The 21,715-nt window shown below is 38.3% G+C and overlaps 1 protein-coding gene across 1 annotated transcript in view; it reads left to right on the top strand.

Annotated features, from left to right (window-relative positions):
* Positions 1-21,715, top strand: part of SH2B3 (SH2B adaptor protein 3) — a 110,539-nt gene that overhangs the window by 30,140 nt on the left and 58,684 nt on the right. The window contains exons 2-3 of the mRNA XM_075178471.1: positions 115-156; positions 597-1,403. Of these exons, the coding sequence (XP_075034572.1) occupies positions 624-1,403 (780 nt within the window). The 5' untranslated portion in view covers positions 115-156; positions 597-623. The remainder of the gene's footprint in view (positions 1-114; positions 157-596; positions 1,404-21,715) is intronic.

Here is a 21,715-nt window from a genome sequence, read left to right as displayed (position 1 = left end):
AAATCTTTCCACAGTTCACTGCTCCCCCCCCCCCCACCAATATTATATCTATTTTTTTTGTCTACACAACTTTTTATGAGTTGCTTTATTGATTATGTGTATTATAATTCACAGGCTGGAAAACAGTGGCACCATTGCACAGAGGAGCAATAGCATGTACGTACCTTGAGCAATTTATTAGGCAAAACATATATTTATTTTGTATATTAACATTTAAGGTTGCATTGTATTTAATACTTTAATATCTGAACTGCAAATTTCATATTGTATTGTTGTATTCATTTTTTAAAGGAATAGATCATTTATATACTTTGTTAAGGTGTATTAATCTATCATATGGACTGGCTATCATTTTTGCCATTAAAAGCTTGATATATATTTCTCTTGTCATAGACATCCTTTCTAATTAAATGATAACCTGATGCAGGGGTACAGCACTGAACAAGAGGTGCAGGCTCCTTAGCTTAATATTATGATCAGTAAGTGCTGTAACCGAAGGAACAGTTCATTATAAAATAGCTTCCTCTTAGCAAGCAAGACTATGAATTTGCAGTGGAAAGCCCCTCATTGAGTGTTTCCTTTTTCTGCTTTCGTAGCATACCACAACTGCTTCAGTCACTGCAATGAATGGGGACACTATTCAACCTGAAAGTTCCTCCGTCCCTCAGGGCTGGAATGAGTTCTGTGAGCTTCACGCCATCTCCACGGCTAGGGAGTTGGCAAAGCAATATTGGTTGTTTGCTAACCAGAACCCACATTATGACATCTTGGCTGCCGAAAACTTCTCTCTGCAATTCACGGATCTTTTCCAACAGTATTTCAGGAATGAAGTGAGAGAAAGCTGGGGCATTGACCAATGCAGATTTTTCCCCTTCAGTAGAGTAAAAGATTACAGAGAGACAGGTAGCAGGACTTCAGAGGAACCTCCTAGTACGGTTGCAGCAAAAGTGGAGGTGGATTTGACAGCTCTCCATGAACACACTGAACAGACAGCTAATGACACAGCTGTCCAAAATGTGCAAAAAGCTTGGAGCTCAGAGGAGCTTCAGAGCAGCCTCACTCCCCCTCCTTCAAGACCATTCATTCGATTCTCCTTCAATCATATTAGGAGGAGTATTAGAAATATATTCCGCAGAAAGCCTGCAGATACAACTCCCCCTGAATCCAGGGAAGTGGACACTGATAGAACAGACTCGCCCACCTGGCATAAAAGGATTTTGCCATGGACTTTAACAAGGGAGCCTGTGTTTGAAGTCCGGAAGGAAGGGTATTTGAATTACAGCATGGTGGATGAGGCAAGTATGGACAGTGGGACTGTTTGGCAGAGATGCCGACTACTTTTACGGAAAGCAAGCCAATTGGACAACGAGGAATATGTGATGGAATTGTTCGATCCTCCTAAGGTAAGAGATTTGTGTATTTATTTAGGAATAACACTCCATGAGGGTGGGGGTCATTTAAATCCTTGACAGTGCAGTGCAAAAGAGTTTCAAAGCCTTAGTCATAGCATACATCTGCTTTTGTCTCATTTTACCTGGCCTTATGCCATTGCACATGACAACACGGTGCCATTTATGAAGTGACAAATGTTTGCTCTGAATAATGAAAGCCTAATGTTGTAGCCCCAATTTTGTGGAAAAAACAGTTTAAAAACTAGCTTTTATTTGCTGAAGCGAGGTATTTACATAATATACAAGGACAGACAAAGGTAAAGTTACCCCCATGGTTTGCAAAAATACATGTACCTGTTCGAATGGGGCGTTAACTATTACTTGTCAGATGCTGTTTTTACATTTTAGGCTCATTGGGATATATCTGGAAAACTTTAATGAGTGGGTTTGTACAGATAGGGTAGTAGGTAGTGCTTTGACCTGACTTTGAACTAGCATGATACCAAAGACACAATGGACACTCAAAGCAATGGCAAAACCTATCTACATTTAAGGCTTCAAAAGATGTTTGTACTGTATACAAAACCAGACACAACAAAAAGGCTGAAAGACAATTGCACTATAGCACTTCGACATAAATGACCTTTATGTTTTTATCCTGATATTTCAATTATATGCGCTGTGCTTTATGAGGATTATGTTGTTTTTGTTGCTTTCTGCTTTGTGTTGATTCTGTTATCTCAGTTATAAGCTTTCATTCATTATCATTAAAGTGTTATGCAAGTCAAATATTTGGACTTTATAATGTTTTTGTTATGTACTATAATTCTGTAAATAAGGTACACAAGTACATACCATACAAACATATGTGGTTGGATTGAGATTGCAGCCACTGCATAATGAACAGGAGTAACTAATCGTAATTAGAATCGCCCTGATGATCTCTGTGTGTGTTCATTAAATTACTAAGTTTAGAGTTCATGGGCCTCATTTATAGTCAGACGCAAAGTCCGTTTAAGAAGTGTAGAAGTGGGAGTGTGCCGCAGCTTGGTAGGGTATTATGAGTGGCAAGCAACCCCATTTACATCCCTCTCTTAATACCCTATTAAGCTGTGAGCAGTTCCTGCAGCTAGCTAACGCTTGCGCCACCTAATTCCTGCCGCACAGCTTTAGCCCTTTTTTTACATGTGTTGCGTCTGCGCCTCACTGCGACTAGGATGTATTTACATGGTCACGCCTTCACAATTCCGCGTTCCTCCCATTCTCTCATAGTGAGTAGCAAGCTTCCGCAAGTGTTAATTGCGTCCAAGATGCAGGCGGATTTGGTGCTTTCTGCACATGCGTGGTAGTGTTTTTTTGTTGGATGTGCCTAAAACGGACTTTGCGTCCGACTCTAAATGAGGTCCTATGTATCCATTTTTTCGGTATTTCAGTGCAGCAGTTGAAGGAAATGCTTATTGGAATCCACTGTTTATTGAGTAGTTAATATTAATAGCCTTTGCATTTGATTACAGATATCTGAGCTTTTATAACACTATTGTAAAGTATTGCAAAAGTAGGCTAATTTAAACATACAGACAGCTGAGTTATTTGCAAATTGTTACATATTGAAACTAAGACTTTACATAATGTAACAGACTGCATTTCTATAACAATCAGTATTTTATTCTCCCCAGTGTTTTAGTGGTTACAATGGACAGTAACATTAAATATTTATATTTGTCATTCATCTTCCTCTGCTGAGACATTTAAAATGGGCTGTATCATCATTGTCTGATTTCTGTCGGACTTCTAAGTTTCAGTGTTTCCTGCTCCCCACGACCATACTACATAAATTCATGTTCTTTTCAGGAGGTGTGTAAACGTTTCCCTTCCTGTGTGCAGCTGTGGAGCATATGCTGGAGACACACAGCCATTTCCATACTTGACTTGTCCTTTTTTAGGCTAAGTGGACAAAATTTTTGCAGATGTGGGCTGAAAACAATTGATCAGTATTATGTACGGACATGTACATAATGTGGAACCACATCAGTATGTGTGTGTGCTGCTAGTGGCTGATATCTCTCCTAGGTAGCCATGTGGTCTTCACAGGTTCATGCAGTTTGTTCCACCAAAGTTAGTTCTATATCTGGTCTAGCTGATATGAGAATGAAGGAGAGAGGAGAATATGATTAAAATAGAGAACTTGAAATCACTTTCTATGACATTTCATAATAATCGAAATTGCTAAATAATCTGATTAGATGTGTCCAATTTGACAACCTTTGCATAGCCCACAGAATAACCAAAGCTTCCACACATGTGACTCAGAGCATTAGGACAGTGGTAAGAAGACACACTGATACATGAACTAAACTGTACACCTACTGAGGTGTGCACCCAGACTTTCAGGGATCTATGTATTAGACCCCAGAAAGTCTAATCATGCAGTGTCAATCAATATGCATCACTGCAAATCTCAGTGATGGGCAGCACGGTGGCTAAGTGGTTAGCACTTCTGCCTCACAGCATTGGGGTCAAGAGTTCAGTTCCTGACCATGGCCTTATCTGTGTGGAGTTTGTATGTTCTCCCCGACTTTGCATTGGTTTCCTCCGAAGCTCCGGTTTCCTCCCACACTCCAAAAACATACTAGTAGGTTAATTGGCTGCTATCAAAATTGACCCTAGTCTGTCTCTCTGTCTTTGTGTGTATGTGTATGTTAGGGAATTTAGACTGTAAGCTTCAATGGGGCAGGGACTGATGTGAGTGAGTTCTCTGTACAGCGCTGCGGAATCAGTGGCGCTATATAACTAAATGGTGATGATGATGTGATGCATATTTAAGCACCGCTGAAATTTACCCTTCATACATTTTGCGGTGGCCATTTTACGGAGAAATCTGCAGTTTTCTCCGTTTTAATGCCACATTGCACTTTAATACATAGACTCCTCTGTCTCATTTACTAATAGAAGAGGCAGTTAACACATAATGGAAACTTCGCTACAAGTGTCCTAAACAGATATACTGTTTCATTGGTGAATAATCACATATGAAAAATAATGTTTACAGTGCTTAAGGAAAATAAGCTTCTTAGTGATGCTCTTTTGTTTTGGGAACAAATTGTTTCACTACATACTAAAGAGTCTCTCAGTATGACAGCCTGCCCTATAATAGATTTACTAGATTCCAGATATACCGAGACAGTTTCTACCATTACCGCTCAATGACATGTAATGACAGGTGTGTGTTAAACATCAGTATTATTCTACAACTCTCAACAACTCTACAGAATTTTGTTTTACAGTTCTCTGCCCCTTCGCCTTCCATATTGTAATAGGAGATACTTTGTCTTTAATTTATATGGGGCCAGTATGTTACGCAGTGCTTTACAATCCGTGAATGCCTATTCTAGTTTACTTCTGCATGCACACAATCATATGCAGACTCTAGAGACACTTTAGCAGCCAGCTGACCTGCTAGTATGTTTCTGGACGATGGAAGGAAGAAGTACCACAGGGAGAACATACAAACGGAGCTTCATGCCACAATACTGACTGTACCATTTTGCTGCCCATTATCTCAAAACATAAGTTAAGGACAACCTTGATTTTAGACACATGGAGGGGTATTCAATTAGGATTCGTGGCTGCTATTACACGCGGCTGCGCCTATAAAATACCATTATGGTACCGCAACATCGTGGATTTCTGTACCGGGACCCGTGCGGCCGCATGTAATCACGGCCCCGAATCCTAATGGAATATGCTCCTAAGGGGGCAATTCAATTCTAAAAAAATATGCGCAAGGGTGTCTCTGGAATGGCCGCAAAACACTTCTCGCCAATTTTTTTACACAGCATTGTCCCTCATTTTTGCTTGCGGCCCATAGAGGTGCGAGCAGATATGAGTGAATATTTTTACCATATAAGAGATAAAAATGCGCAGCTTCGATGTTCCTCAGAACGTCGCGGACGATTGAATTTCCCCCGAATAGATAAAATTTATAATCTAAATATTAATGCAGAAATTAGCAAAGTAAACAAACTAAAATCTATTGTTTGTGAACGTCCAAAAAGGTTCTAGGTGTCAACTATTGTGTATTGATTGATTGATATTTCATTAAAAATATAAATAAATACTGCGTAAATGATAATCTATAATATATTTTACTATCCTTGTTGGTGAATTAACAATTGCATTAATGGGAGGCTTCACCATGTCAGATAAGAATAAGAAGAAATAACTTTGGTGTGAATAATTTGGTTGGGGGAAATTAAAGATCAAGTACCTGTATAAATTATTTTCTGAATAAAACTGCTTATATATAGTCCCTGTGCTTACCCTGCACGTCAGACAACTGACTCACACATGCTAATGCTTTTATATATATATATATATATATATATATATATATATATATATATATATATATATATATATTATATATATATTTAGCAAACACTTCATGTATACAGTTTTATTTGGGAATTATTCATCCCTATTAAACAATTCACATGGACAGGTTTGGCATGTGAGTGAGCTCTTTTAATGTGCAGATTTGAGAGATGTACTAGTCTTCTAATTCATATGTACTAAGTTGTAATTTGCTTTTTTAGTTTCATTCTGCTAACCTTTGAAATGCATGTGTGAGCAAAAATATCAACAAACACAGCAGTTTATATGGAAATTCTGTGTCTGAGAAACATTTATGATGCTTTACCCTAGTTTTGCATGGGCCCCATATTTTTGCATGATATACTTAGTAAGGTAATATATTTACTTTGGCAAAAAGGAGACAGTTGGAGTAAAATATTTATTTTAGGAATATATGAATTGAAGTGTTTGAGTCCAAGTTTAATCTCAGAATTTTCACTTTACTTTGAGTGTGACATTAAAATGACAGTATGATAAAGACCTATATCAGGGAAGGGCAGCTGAATATCATGGTACATGTATTTCATGGTGAATCCTGAAGACTGGCAACTTCTGGTCTCAATGCAAACTGTTATCCTGTCCTCTGGAACGCGAGGGTGATACCAACTTACGAAACGCAGTTAAAATCAGATGCACTCACCTCCCAGGTATAGGGGTTTACATCTAGCAAAGGCTGGCTTGTGAGCCACACCCAAATGTGCCTTAAATAGGCTTGATGGACAGCTGCTATGACAAAAAAAAGTCAATATTTTGAAACAAAACCAGAGAAAAACTGCATTTTAATAGTGTTTAAAGCATATAGGTCAGTGTAGGACCTGCATATAATGAGGTACCCTTGACGTTTGGATGCAGGCTTAAGTCTTTTGATCAAAATATGAACTAATACCTCATGTTTTCATTTTGCTAGATACACACAGATATGCAGTTTAAAGGATAAGCGCTGACAAATTTCTTTTTGTTTTGTATACATATATGGGCATTTATATTGCCACGCAGCTGGTACCACATACAATATGGGATATACCGAGCGCGGGCTTATTTTTCTCTAGCAGTGAGTGATACCTTCCCAACCAAAATCTGTTCACTTTGCATTATACTGTGCAAACCCAGTTCTGTAAACACAAAGAACAGGGTCGGCAAAAACACACTTTTGCAACATCAGAACTACACTTACATGATGGTACAACAGCACGTGGGCTTCTGATTTGTAAATTACCCTTTTTATTGTGAAGGCTGCATTTAAGGGAATCGTTTCAGTATAATATATTGTATATTGCTGCAGGGCACCATTTTATCTGCAGTGTAGTATGTTAATGCTTTGTAACTACCCCTCTTAGGGCCCATTATTGCACCATTCTGCTTTCTGTCTCATTTTTTGAGTCTTTTACAAGAAAGACCTCCTTAACTAACTCTAGTATCTGCTTGGGTCTCTGCGTAGAGCTGTGTATGCAAAATGTGTTTCATTAGTTTGTATCAGATAAGTTTCCAAGATTGTGTGCAAATGCAAACTTCAGTAGTTAAGAACATATAATTAATACCATACGTTTCATTAAGTGATTAGTGAGTGTTCCAGCTTACACACAACAAAAAGACAATTGAACAATATTACAAGAATCAACCATTTCAAAATGTGCATCTTTCCATGTAAATTAAGATACAGACATATAGGCTTTTGTTGTCCCGACTGATTTTCTAAAACAGGGACTTTTAACTTTATTTGAAGGGGCACAAACTGCAAATATTTAGCCATATTTCTTTATTAAATAAAAATCTTCTTCCATTTAATGACGACTTGTCACATCTGATTTGTCATAGTAGTACAGTTGTGTCTTACAATACCATACATTTTACAGTTTTACTTATTTTAAACGCTGTTTGCTTTGCACTTAAAATAATGAGCTTAAAGCTCCTTCCCTTCATGAAATACTCAGAATGAAATATTATTGTTAGAAAATAGTTAATAGGAAATTGGGGACTAAAATAGTATTAAACATGAGTAGTATATTAGTTGATTAGTTTGTATACTGTATGATTGTCAAAAGAGCAACAAGGCAACCCACCCTAAATGGCAATAAAACCTGGGTCCTGAATGAACCCAAAGTTTGAATTTTTGTAGTCCATTTATTCAGTGGCCAAATCTCACAAATGTAAACTATATGGAGGAATTATTTTCCTTTAGATGGAGAATCTGAGATGGAATTTAGACTATCTGCGGTGACTGTAAATTCATTTTAGTTTTCTGTATATTGTATGAGATTTCTGAAAATTTAGCATCCATAACTTTGTAATAAGCTCCAGCCCCCCCCCCCCTCTATTTCTGTTAATAATACTACCCTCCCTCCAGTCCCTCAAGTCCGATGCCTTGGGGTAATCCTTGACTATTCCCTCTCCTTCAAACCTCACATTCTGTCCATATCAAAATCCTGCTACTTCCACCTCTGGAATATATTCCAGATACAGCCCTTTCTCACCACTGAAGCTACCACAACTCTTATTCACTCTCTTGTAATCTCTTGCCTTGACTATTGTTACCTCTTTCTCTCTGGCCTACCTGATTCTTACCTTGCCCCTCTTAAGTCTATCCTCAATGCTGCTGCCCCTCTGCATTTTCCTGTCTGTATAACTCTTGTCGGCTTTGTAGTCATCAGAATGATGACTACCACTGGTTTTGTTATACTCTGCTGTGAAGTTTGTAGTTGTTATATAATACATGTCCACTCACACTTCTGTAAAAAATATTTGTCTAATTGCAGTGTTCTGACATCTGATTATTTATCGTAATCATTGAAACCATGTCATATGTGCAACAATATAGAAAAGACAGTAGTGTCACGTCTCTGAAATCATAGTGTTAAACATTTTAATTAAACTGCTATGGCAGTATAAAGAGAAACCATTTAATTGTACCGCTTTCACAGTATTGTATGTGGTTACATTAGGTGAGTTTGCATTGAAAATCAGACCTCTGACATCTAGGAAGACTTAAAATGACAAGAAATGGACTTCCTGGTCCTATTGTGCATGTGCGGTGTGTCAAATGGACCCATCACCTATTCACACAGTGAAGTCAATATTCATGGGCAACCTATCAATTCACCAGGAGCCCGTGCCAAGTTCAAAGTGGATCACGCTTCAGCATCATTAGTTCCTGATAAACTGAATATTGGTTCAGCTCTTTTTATATAAGTGACCACAAAGCTTATTTTTGTGTTATTGTTTTAGCGAAGTAAATGTTCAAGGGTATATAATGCCATCTTTAATATTTAGTAGGACCGAAATATGTGGTGGTTATAGGCTGGGTAAAGTTCAAAAAAACAATAAAGTTTAATAAGTTTTTTGGGGAAAATCAAGTCTAAAAAGACAGATAAAACGATAAAATTGGCTCAAATGCAGTCAGCCACTTGGTCCGGTATCACTAAATATGTGAACCTCTATGACAACTATTTGCCCATTTTAATCAGACAGGATGGACCAACTTGTCCACTGATGAATTATATGGGAAGGGGTAGATGTAATTGAAAAATGGAGAGTCAATCTTCCATTGTTGAGATTTAAAGCTAATATGGATGATATCAGGTTGTTTACTCTGTGCAGTGGACAGTCTTAGTAATATGTGTGATACATACATCTTTAATGGATATACTTTACATCTTTAATGGATATACTTTACATCCTCTATGCTTAAATTAATGGGAATCTGATACTAGTGAGAGTTGTAAATCTGAGACACAGATTTGCCATGATTCGCAGCCAGCTCCTATTTGCAAATTCCCACAATACACATGAGCTTTGGAGAGAGGTGCTGCAGTTTCTTAAATCTATAGCTTTTTTCCAAGATGTGGGGATGGGTGCAAAATAACCACGAGACGCTACCATTGTAATTATTAATGTTTTATGCCAGGAAAACTATTTTGATAAAGCATGCAAAGCTGGAAAGATCACACTTTTCCTTGACTTTTACTATAGCTACTTTCACCCAATTGTTGTACCCCAACATTTAATCTGCTTATTCACCTATGTACAGTGTACCAAATATGTGTATTTTATACAAGGGAGTGAAAAAAGAATGTGGCAGACGGGCAAAATTTGTGAATGGCACCGATACTACTAAATGTGTCAGGTACTCAGAGTGGGTGACACTGTGTCCTGGTGGTGCTACAGAGCACTGTCTATTGCACCCCATTAGATATACTTAGATAACAGCTCTATAATCTCTACAAGATCACATATGGTTTAAGGGCTGCCTGGATTAGATTATTAAAATTTAGAGTACTTGGTTAGTTGCTTGTACTCTGCTCCTGTAAATTATAATAAAGGCCAGGGACCTCTTTTTCTCATGGACAGGTACATAATGGGACATTTTAGAAATTGTAACATTATAACAATTAGAAAACAAATGTTTAACTGATGTTGTTCTTTTGTTTCTTTTTCCCGTGTTGAGCACCGAGGTTTGGTGGTGCAGAACCTGCCAGTCTTCCTTAAAATATCACACGCTACAGAGGAAGTCACAACATCCTCTCCCACTTTCTACAGAAATTTGCACAATTCAAATTATTATTTGGCTTAAAAATTCCCTAACCAGTTGCACTTCATCATAATCAAGTTTTACTTCCCTTGGTAAGCGCAGCGAATTAGCTATACACTAAACAATTGTTGCAAAAGTCTTTGTTTTAAACTGCAGTTTATATTGAGTTGGCTGGAGAAATAACATAAACTGTCCTGATTATCTTTCACAATGTGTTTGATTGGTCTGTGACATTTACTGCAAGGGACAGTGTGTAGGCAGGTTGGAATATCTCCATACATCTGTAAATCAACTGCATTCAATTGTATTCACTGGATTAGGGGTCATATTTGCCTGGATTCTGATAATGGAGACAAGTCATTACTGACTGTTAATAATAGTATATGCTAGTGATTTCCATCCAGACATAAAATGTGAAGTCTTAAAAAGTAAAAAATGTTAAAAATATGCCTTTTTTTTTGTTAAAAACTGCAGGGTATATAGTCAATAAGGGCCACAGAACATATTCCAAAACTTAATAGTGGGTGCCAGGTTCAATAAACTGCACATAAATTTCTGTCCAGACACAACTGGAAACCAGCACTCCTTATGGTTACATGCTTCTGTTTATCAATCGTTATTATTTTATTATTTGGCAATGAGCTTGCTTGTGTTAGCCAGTATGTATGCTTCAGTCACAGGTGTATTTAATGGAGGGTGTTTCTAAATAATTATTAGTGGCTCTTTAATACAGGCTTGTGTTCATTATGGGCCTCATTTAGAGTTGGACACAAGTACATCTAAGATGTGTAGGAGTGGGAGTGTGCCGTAGCTTGGTAGGGTATTACGAGTGGCATGCAACCCCAGTTGCATCCCACTTGTAATACCCTACCGAGTTTCTGCAGCTGGCTAACTACTTGGGCCACCTAATTCCAGCCACACATTTTTAGCCCTTTTTTGATGTGTGTTGCATCTGCGCCTTACTGTGTCTAAGATTTACTTACAGAGTCACACCTTCACAATTCCGCGTTCCGCTCTATCCCTCGTAGTTAGCCGCAAGCTGTCGCAGGTGTAAATTGCGTCCAAGATGCAGGCGGATATGGTGCTTGCTGCACATGTGTGATAGTGGTTTTTTTTGGTCAATGCGCCTAAAACAGACTTTGCGTCCCACTCTAAATGAGGCCCTATATGAATAGCAGCCCTTGATAAAGGTGTCACAGAAGCACTAAAACGGCCGTTGGGTATTTTATGACATACATTGTCTTTCCCCCACCTCGACTCCCTTCCCACCATGACCTCTCTATCGTTGTTAACAACTCCACCATCTCCTCTGTCGGCCAACTCCGCTGCCTTGGGGTCACTCTTGACTCCTCTCTCTCCTTTGCCCCCCACATTCAATCCCTCGCCCAAGCCTGTCGCTTCCAACTCCGCAACATTGCCCGCATCCGTCCCTTCCTCTCTCAGGAAGCCACCAAAACTATCATACACGCACTCATCATCTCCCGCCTTGATTACTGCAACATCCTCCTTACTGGCCTCCCCCACTCCCACCTCGCACCCCTCCGCTCTATACTCAATGCGGCTGCAAGACTCATCTTCCTTTCACGCCGCTTCTCCTCTGCCTCCCCTCTTTGCCTTGCCTTACACTGGCTCCCTTTACCCTACAGAATCCTTTTCAAACTCCTTACCACCACGTACAAGGCTCTCTCTCAGTCTACGGCCCCTTACATCTCTAACCTCATCTCCATTCAAACTCCTGCCCGCTCCCTACGCTCAGCTAATGACCGCCGCCTCTCCTCCACTCTTATCACCACTTCCCACTCCAGAATCCAAGACTTCTCCCGTGCCGCCCCCCTCCACTGGAACGACCTCCCTCGCTCCATCTGTCTCTCTCCTAATCTGTGCTCCTTCAAACGAGCACTCAAAACTCACCTGTTCCTTAAAGTCTACCAACCTTCTACCTAACCCGCATCTCCTCCAAATGTTCTACCCTCTCTCCTCCCGGTCCCTCTCCCCACACTTCAACTTCCTCCAATTGTGTCTGTTTCGTTCACCCACCCTTAGGATGTAAGCTCGAATGAGCAGGGCCTTCTTCCCTCTTGTCTCCACACCTGTTCTTCTACTCCGCCTCTACTGCATTGACCTAACTGGAGTTTCTGAAGCATTGGTATTTTTGTTTATTGTTCTGTACTGTTATACCCTGTATAGTCTACTGTTTGCTTTGTGTACGGCGCTGCGGAAATCTTGTGGCGCCTAACAAATAAATGATAATAATAATAATACACTATCATGAGCTCTGTTCCATCAGTACCAGCACAAGATGGGTATATTGTTAAATAATTATGCTGCTTATCCGTCTGAATTGCCTTTATTTGACTTGCTGCCATGGATGGTATAATGGAAAAGTTTGATTTTGGATTTTAAAAGTAATAATGAAGTTTATTTTTATAAGGAGGGCTGGTTTCCAGTCTTGTCTGGATAGGTATAAATCTATCTATCTGTTGATCGATAGATAGATAGATAGATAGATAGAAAGATAGATAGATAGATACATACATAGAAGTGTGTCATGGAAAAAAAAAAATAAAAAAAAAAATTCAACACCACTCACAAGTTTGTCAGCTGGTATTCTGACATAAAGGTTTCCCTATCCCAACAATGTACAATTTATTGTTCAATTTGCAGTGATGTAGCTTGCTCTATGGGTCATTTCACGAAGGGCTACAAAAGACTAGCTTTCAGAACCTAATTTTAATATTAGCCTCACCTTCTCCACTATTATAGCTGCAAACGCTCTTGTGGAGCTATTAAAACAGATAGCAACATAGAATCCCATAAACTAGCAGGGAAATACAAAGTCTTTACCTACAAGGAACTGGCGTTCTGTAGTCCTGCCGAGCAAAGATATCATTATGTGTGGACACCCCATTTGGATTGTTTACTTGCTTTTCTCTTTAAGGAAGCTACTTGAACAATCAGAAATTAACATATAGCTAAAATCCTTAGAATTGGTTTATACATATTGTTAGCAGCTAGCAGTGAGCAGGATGTGGCGGTATCAGGGTCACAGCATACTTACATCTGATCTGTCAATTACCATTTGAGAAAATTATTTAGTTACCTAGAGAATCTTAAATATGACTTGACAGCAGATTCTCTCATGCTATTTGCCTAGTGCATTAAGAAGTTGGAAAAAAAAAACCAGGGGCCTGAATCATTAAGGATCTTAACTTGAGAATGTTACAATGCAAGGGGTGCAAATTAGTATTTTGTTTTGTACATAAGTTAAATACTGACTGTTTTTTCATGTAGCACACAAATATCAACTTTAAATTTCAGTGTACAAATAAGCTATCAAGTATTTGCGTGCTACATGAAAAAACAGTCAGTATTTAACTTATGTGCAAAACAAAATACTAATTTACACCCCTTGGATTGTAACATGGTTTTGTCCAGGAGACTGAAATAAGAAGTTTCTCAAGTTAAGATCCTTAATGAATCAGGCCCCAGGTTCTTAGAATTACTGCGTTCTAAATGATCCCACACTAAAACTACTTTGCATATACAATTGCAGTATTTTAATGTCTACATGTACCCCTAAATTGTACAAAATAAGTTTTCACTGATTTTAAGAACACAGTATTTCACTTTAAAACTGTGGTTATATATTGAGACTGGTGTTTTCACCAGCACTGTAGAAATTAATTCTTTACTGTAAAAGGATCAGGGAAGAGCTGATTTAAGATTCATTCATTTGTTTTAAAATTCCTTGGATTCTTTTTTACAAAAAAAATGCTGCTGATGTGACTAGCAATTTACACAGTTGGACTGATTGATCCAGGGAAGTAGTCCAAAGGCTGAGGTCAAGAACAATTGTATGTTAAATGGGTTGGTGTCTGGTTCTGCTTTTGGCCTTGGACTTGTGTCTTTATTCAGGCTTACTCTCTATGATGGAAGTATGTTTGGGAAATCAGGTGTCCATTAATAAGATACTGTCTTAGCGGAATGGCAGTATAGTGTATATGCATCAATAAAGACTGGAATATGTCTTATACATTCATGCTGCTTATCTTACAATATTGAGACTTGGCAATTTGTGTTACAATGCAGACTTTCCAAGGATAACTTTGCAACCATCCATAGTTAATTTTACATTGCTCAAGGTTTCAGAAATTCCACATTTCTATTTGTAGATGTGAGTTATTGTAAAATTCACTGGAGGAATCCCTGTACAGTCCTAGGTCTACCTAGAACTGTGTCCAGAGATCTATCTCTGGACACTGATGATCAGTTTCATTAGAGAGCACTTATTTCCACCGTGGCAACTATCAGTCATTAGCTAGTTCTGTCAACATTATTATCACTTATTATACTGTGCACTTCTATAGAAAATTAGTTTTAGTGCCCCTGCCACCCAGAGAGTTAAAAAGTGTTATTGTACACTATCTTGATGACGGGACTACAGAATACATGGATATTCATTAAAGCACACAGTGGTTGCATCATCCGTCTCTTTAACATGCTCACTGTTATTATGTAAAGGCGAGTAGAGCGAGTACCCATTTGAGAGGTGAGAAGGAGAGAGAAGACTGCACTGAGACATCTCTACAACAGTAAGGTTTGTACGTCCTGTCATGTATTTTTCTGCATTCCGTGTGAGTCCCCATAGCATTACTCACACTCATCTGTGCTACTTATGTGTATTGCCTCTTCTATTTGTTACTTGCCTCTGTATCCGGCGCCTAATAAATAAATAATAATAATAATAAGGTAGTGACAAACATGTTCTCATAGCAAGTTATTAAAACTTTTTTGGAGAAAGTCACACCAGCAGTTTTCTCTAGTAGTCTGCTGGTAATGACTGCTGACATTTAGTAGATAAAACACTACAGTAAGAACAGGGACATTTCTGAAAACGTTATTGCCTCTGAGCTCCACCAATTGCCTTCATTATGGATGTGGAAGCAGTAAGGATGTAGATACTTTTTGACACATGGCTTCTTAATATTGGCGTATTTTTTGTTGAATACATAACGACAAAATGATATCTGGTATGGGTTATTTGTCACATTAGATTAGATTGATCAAGATTTAGGATGTGCTCCTTTTATTTCTCACATGACTATGCTTATGTGTATTTATATAGATAGGAAATTGCCTTAAGTCCTAAAAGCCATAGGACCAGTATAGAATGTTATGGGCCTTATATTGCATGATACACAGTGTACTGTATATTGTGATCACAGTGAATTGTGAATCCCCAGTTTTTGCCAAGACAGTCCTGGATGAGAGACTTCTGTGCTCATAGGGACATAGATACCCCACAAAATTGTTGACTGTTTATGCACTGTACATTCTAAGCATTTTCTCAGGTTATGTTACCTAGATGCTTTATATTTAGCTCTAAAAGGTCCGCCCCGTATCCGTAGCATTTCCTTTAGATTTTAACGGACAGTGCACATGCATGATCTCTGTGCGACGCACTTGTGCATACGCACACGCATTTCTAATGGTTACTTGCCTCCAGCAGATCATGGTGGGAAGTGATCTGTCGGTTTTCTTAACCCCTTAAATGCAGAGGACAAGTCCCACAAAGCACTTTAGGGGGTTGTGTAGAGGACAAGTCCCACTGGTCCTCAGCACTGAAGGAGGTAAATTTACTAAAGGGGATTTCCCATTTGTTGGCAGGTCATAGAGCTTTACACATGCACATAGCAATTGTAATTGATCCCAATGATGTGAATGTTGATCTAACTATGGTAGTGTCTCCATTTGACTAAGGCATTTTGTTAGTAAAGCAGGTAATTCACAAAGAACAACTACTTTTAATATGAGTAAAGCAAAATGTAATAATGGTATATCTATTCTGTGACATATGGCACCTAGATTATATGTTCTAATCAGAAAACCAAGCACTAGATCTATTCAGTGGAACAAAAGCAGAGAAAGTATATATTTCTCAGAATTAAGATGTTGGTACAGGAAACCAACTGCGATAATGTAAGAGCTGTATAGGAATGAAATCTGTCAGTGCAGCTGTCTGCAAAGGGGACTCCCCCAATCTACAGTCTGAAGCTTCTCTTTTCTTGTGCAAACTAACTTTTTGCAGTCACCTGTTAAAAGCGGAGTTCAAATTAAGATCTTCACCAAATAAAGTGCAAAGACATCAACTTTCTTATTACAGTTTAGTGTAGATTTGGACAGCAGTCAAGCATTTTTTAGGCCCAGGAAACTTTTTTTTAAAAAAAATGCAGTACTTTTCTTGCACCCATTGAAAACCACATCCCCAGAAGGCAGCAGAGGTTTGGTTAGGGTATTTTTAACTGACCGATTTAACTGATCATATTTTCTGGGTTTTTTTTGTTTTTTCTTAAAGCTGTATAAAAGGCATGGAATGTGGAATTTTTATATCTTACATTGTTATAGGGTGCTTGCCTTGTAATCACACAAATAGTCAGCTTACTTATCATACAGGCTTCCACCTACAGGACTCACACACACACTCCAATCCCCTAGGGCAGTGTTTCCCAACTCCAGTCCTCAGAGACCCCTAACAGTGCGAGTATTCCATATCTCTTTGCTGGAGCACAGGTGTATTTATTACGAACTGACACATTTTGAAAGATCCACAGGTGGTATAATTATTTCACTTGTGACCTGGAAAACCTGCACTGTTAGGGGTCCCTGAGGACTGGAGTTGGGAAACAGTGCCCTAGGGCCTCAGTCATTAAGGAAAGTCATGCAAAAAAAAAAAAAAAAATGACAAACCATGTTACAATGCAAGGGGTGCAAATTAGTTTATTATTTTGCACATAAGTTAAATAATGGCTGTCTTTTCATCTAGCACACAAATACTAGATAGCTTTATGTTTACACTGAAATTTAAACTTGATCTAGAACATGTCCTTCTCCAACTATAAATTTGTTCCCATGTTTTAAATGTTCCTCGCCCTCCAATGCAACATGGTTTTGCCCAGATGCAAAAGTTACTCCTTTTTTATGCTTTGCTTTCCTTAACGGCTCAGGAAGGCCCTGGAAATGCAAAGTGGAGCAAGATGGGGCCGTTTGCAGAGGAGCCTGTGTTTTCATCTGATAGGAGGTGTGGGGCAGAAAGAGTCCGTACTTTGTAAAGTAACGAGTAGGCGCAGTAGTGTGCCTGTGTTACAGAACAGTACAAAAACGAGATTTTACCTTACAGAGAGAGATTACTGAATTGACTGATTTGCGCATATTGAGAAGCATTCTCTGCTCTGGAGTGACACACTTCCATTTTTTCTCAGCAAAAGGACTCGTATTCCTCTCAATTTCATAATTAATTTAAGCCATAAATTAGGCTAAACTAAGCAGTATTTCTGTTTAATGAAAGGGGGTGGTTCTAAGTGGTCGGAGTTTGTGTTGTTTATACATTTACAGAATTTTCCACCTCTTCAAACACCTAGATGCACTAGTTGGCAGAGGCATCTCCACAGAGTCATTTCAGTCCTAATGGCAGACTGTTGGGAGGTGCAGTATCTTATTGTTCTGTCATTCAAAATGTTCTAATGTAATGCTATAGGTATAGCCTTCAAAGAGAGAGACAGAGACATTTCTAAAGCACTGCAGAAAAAAAGTCCACTTAACTCACTGACAACTTGGGTACATAACGATATTTTCAATTAATTTAAATATTTTTATTTCAGTCATGATATAGTTCTCTGTTTGGCTAGTATAACCAACTGTGATCATCTGCTGTCATCGCTAACTTTGGCCTCTTCTTCGACCCTTCTCTTGCTAGTTGGTTAGACAACCTTGGGGGTTGTGACCTGTGAGTTTCCCGCTGGGAGCCCTATAACACTGGTGTCACATTCTTCATAAACCACATCTTCATCTGCCTACACTACTTTTGTACGGCAAAAATCAAGACTGTTCCGTGATATTACGGGTTATTTGCAGGTATGCACTGAAATACTTGACTGTACAAGAGACAAGTACACATTGAGGGCTCATTCATATCTACCTACCTTTTTTTGAAGTTTTATGCGTTAATAATTGCATGAAAAGCGCATTAAAATAGGTCAAATAAATGTCAACGATGCTGTTACCACCATTGCATTCTAAAATTTGACAGCATGTTTAAAATGTTAGAATACATTGCACCCTATTTCTTATTGTTAACATATGCTACCAGTACAGTAGATTAAAAGCCTGTGTTACTTTTAATATGTTTACCCATTTGTTCCCCCTCTTATCTGTGAACAAGCAGTTCTAAAACTAGACTGTATATCCAGCCAAGAGACAGGTCATGAATTGTATTTTCTCTTAAGAAAATATAATTTTCTCTTTAAACAAGGTTTCCTTTTCATCAATGCCCATTTCCTACTGGTCTTTCTGACCCATGCAGTTGTTCTAATACAGTATAAACTTGGGCACAATCATACTGTTTATCTTTGTTGGTAAAGGTCAAGTCTACTTCCTTCCAGAAACACAGTCTGTGTCTATGTATGTTGCATTGTAAATGAAAGCATTACAGTGTGCAGTTCGCTGATCTAGCCTATAATTTAGTATCAGATAAGATTAAATTATCCCACCCAGGCTGCCTTCTTTCACTACCCACTATATCACCAAATTGTTCCCTTTATCTTAATTTATTTTTCAAGTCCTATTCAACTGTTGGAAATTTAATTTTATATTCCATTAATCCCTGTCTTTTATAAAGCTTTCATTTCAAAGTTTATAGCTTTTCATTGTATACTGTTAGTTTATTTGGAGCCAGTTTGTTAACCATATTGCTGTAATATATTTATCAAACTATATTGCTCAAATCCATAGTAAGAGACAGCAAATCCAGATATTAAGCTAATCATTTTACCTATCATGTCTACCACAAGCAGCTAGCTTTACTTTTAGTTTTTAACCTTGTCTGCTGCAGGTTTTCTCACCCCTGTGTTCATCCCATTTTGGCACTTTTTGGGCTGGTCACATTCCAACATCAATATCAGTAATTTGTTTATGCAGTATCCACATAAATTATACTTTTTCAGAAGATTTAGAATTTTCAGAACATACCATTAGTTCGCTTATAGCTCCAGACACAACAATCTGACCAAAATGGCCCAAAAAGTATTTTTTTCTTTTCATTGAAATTGCAAGAAAGTGAAGTAAATGTATGTTCTTCAGGGTTCTAACAATAGTTTTTTATGATAACATCTGCACTTGAATATAATAAGTTTTGCTAGTTTGAATGAAATGCAGAAAATGTATAATATATGGATAGCCCACCAACGCATACCATCATGAAAACTAGACAACCTACTGCATCAAATGAAGATATCCCTGAGTTTATTAGGGCCAGGATGGGGGAGGTCTGGGCCATTATACACCCCACCCCCGTCCCCCGCCCACCGTGTTTGGACGTCTTGACACTTTCTGCAATGTAGGGTGTTATTGTCTGGTCATCCCCAGTGATAACTACTAAAAGGGCATATAATTTGAAATAGAGGACTATTCTCTTTCAGGTGCGTGGTCCCCATACTTCTAAGAGCCAGGATGGGGGAGATCTGGGCATTACAATACCTCACCCTCATCCATGAGGCTGCTTAGTGTTTTCTATAGTGTACTTTGTTATTGTCTGGGGACTCTCCTATTTCAAGTGGGGGGCTCCTGAGACTGTAGGTGCCAGCATGAAGGAGATTAGGCACTTTAATACCTTCCTCTGTCCCCCGCACTACACATTCGTCCACCGATGGAGTGATGTCATCAATCCCCTCGTCTCAGGCCCCACCTAAAGGTGTGGTAAGGGAAAGTATGATTTTAACTACTTTGAACACCATCATTGCAAGGGTCCCTTAATAGTCCCTTAGTCTTTAGCAATGAACATGTTAAAGAATTAGCCTAACTTTTCTGTCTGTTCATACATACTAAGAAAACAGGCCCTGTTCATTTCTAGCATGAGGTTATTCATTATTAAGGTTTACTTAATAAAATGGTGCAAGGTTCACAGGCATGCTTTAACATGTTATATAAGCATCTCGTTTATTAAAATGATTTGCATGCACGTTTTGAGCCAGTCACTCATTCCAACTGCCAAGCAGCTGGATCATTATCATATTTGGCTATATACACATGTACATACATACGCATGTGATCAGATGTTGGTTGAGTTGTGCAGTCTTTTTGGGCCCACAAATTGTACAATTTGAGGCTAATTATGTTTCAGAACAGCCAATTAACTGTTAAAATCACAGTGTGTATGAGCAACCTGAGACATTGCTTTCATAAAATATAAGACTAGCTAGTTTCCTTTTTTATTGAATAAATGTAGTTCACACACATGTTAGTGGTATTAAATAACTATTTCCTGCACTGCTCTATTCAACCCAGTAAAACATGTTTAAATGACTTATTTTGCAAGTGGCTGTTAGGAAAGGTTTTAGGTAGGAAATTAATTCATAAACACAAAATAGTTAACCTGTACCATATATTATGAAGACAGTTAAAGTCACATTTGTATAATGTGTGGTTTGTTATTATGAATAATGAAATACATTTATTATGCAATCTTAAATAGTGAAAATCAATGTTACTACATATCTTCCTATACCAATAGTACTACTTTAGTGGGGTCTCTCTCCTGTTACCACCACTTCTTGCTGTATTTAGCAGAGTCCAAGCACTTTCATATAGCAGGAGATCCGACACAGTGGCTCTAATTGAAATCCTTGGAGGTGCTGTGTTGGATCTCCTGTGCTATGGAGAGAGATCAAAAAAGGTCATACTTATGTAGGTGTCGGGTCCCTGTTAAATAGATTGAATAGAGTCCCAGATTAGTAAATGAAATCCTTGTTTCAGAGGGAGCTGTCATACGGATTTTCTGGCAAAACAAATTACGTATCCTTAAACCCAAAGAATAGAGCCTCCACTTAGTAAACAAGAAAACATTTTTTTTAGCAACTTTATTTATTCAAAGTTCAGCATATAACAGAAGATGATGACAACACAATAAACAATAGGTATGTGTGCAATCAAAGATAATAAAATAAATATATATAACAATTGAAGCAGTAAAAGAGCAGGAGCACAGAAATGTCTTTGAGCAATCACTTTGGAAACTAAAAACAATAAGTGCAAAACAAATTTTTCACATTGAAGAAAAGAGGGGAAAGGAAGGGAAAAGTGAGTTCAAAGTAAGGAGGCTGTGTGGTTTACTGGAGGGACGAAAGGATAGAGTGAAGGAGAGAAAAGTCGTCGACATCCAGCATCTCCCCCAGGTCCTCCTCCCTCTCCCGTTCATGTGAGTCTTTCACATGCACATTTAGGGTTTTAAGTCCTCACTACAGAAGGGATATGAAACCTTTTGTGGAGGACTGCCTAAGGGACAGTGATTCATAAAAAAGGTTATTAGCCTGGTATATAGTTTTGGTTTGTTGGT

This window comes from Mixophyes fleayi, chromosome 1 (genome assembly GCF_038048845.1).
Source record: "Mixophyes fleayi isolate aMixFle1 chromosome 1, aMixFle1.hap1, whole genome shotgun sequence".
In the NCBI taxonomy this organism is placed as follows: domain Eukaryota; kingdom Metazoa; phylum Chordata; class Amphibia; order Anura; family Limnodynastidae; genus Mixophyes; species Mixophyes fleayi.
This window is presented reverse-complemented; position numbering and strand designations above follow the sequence as displayed.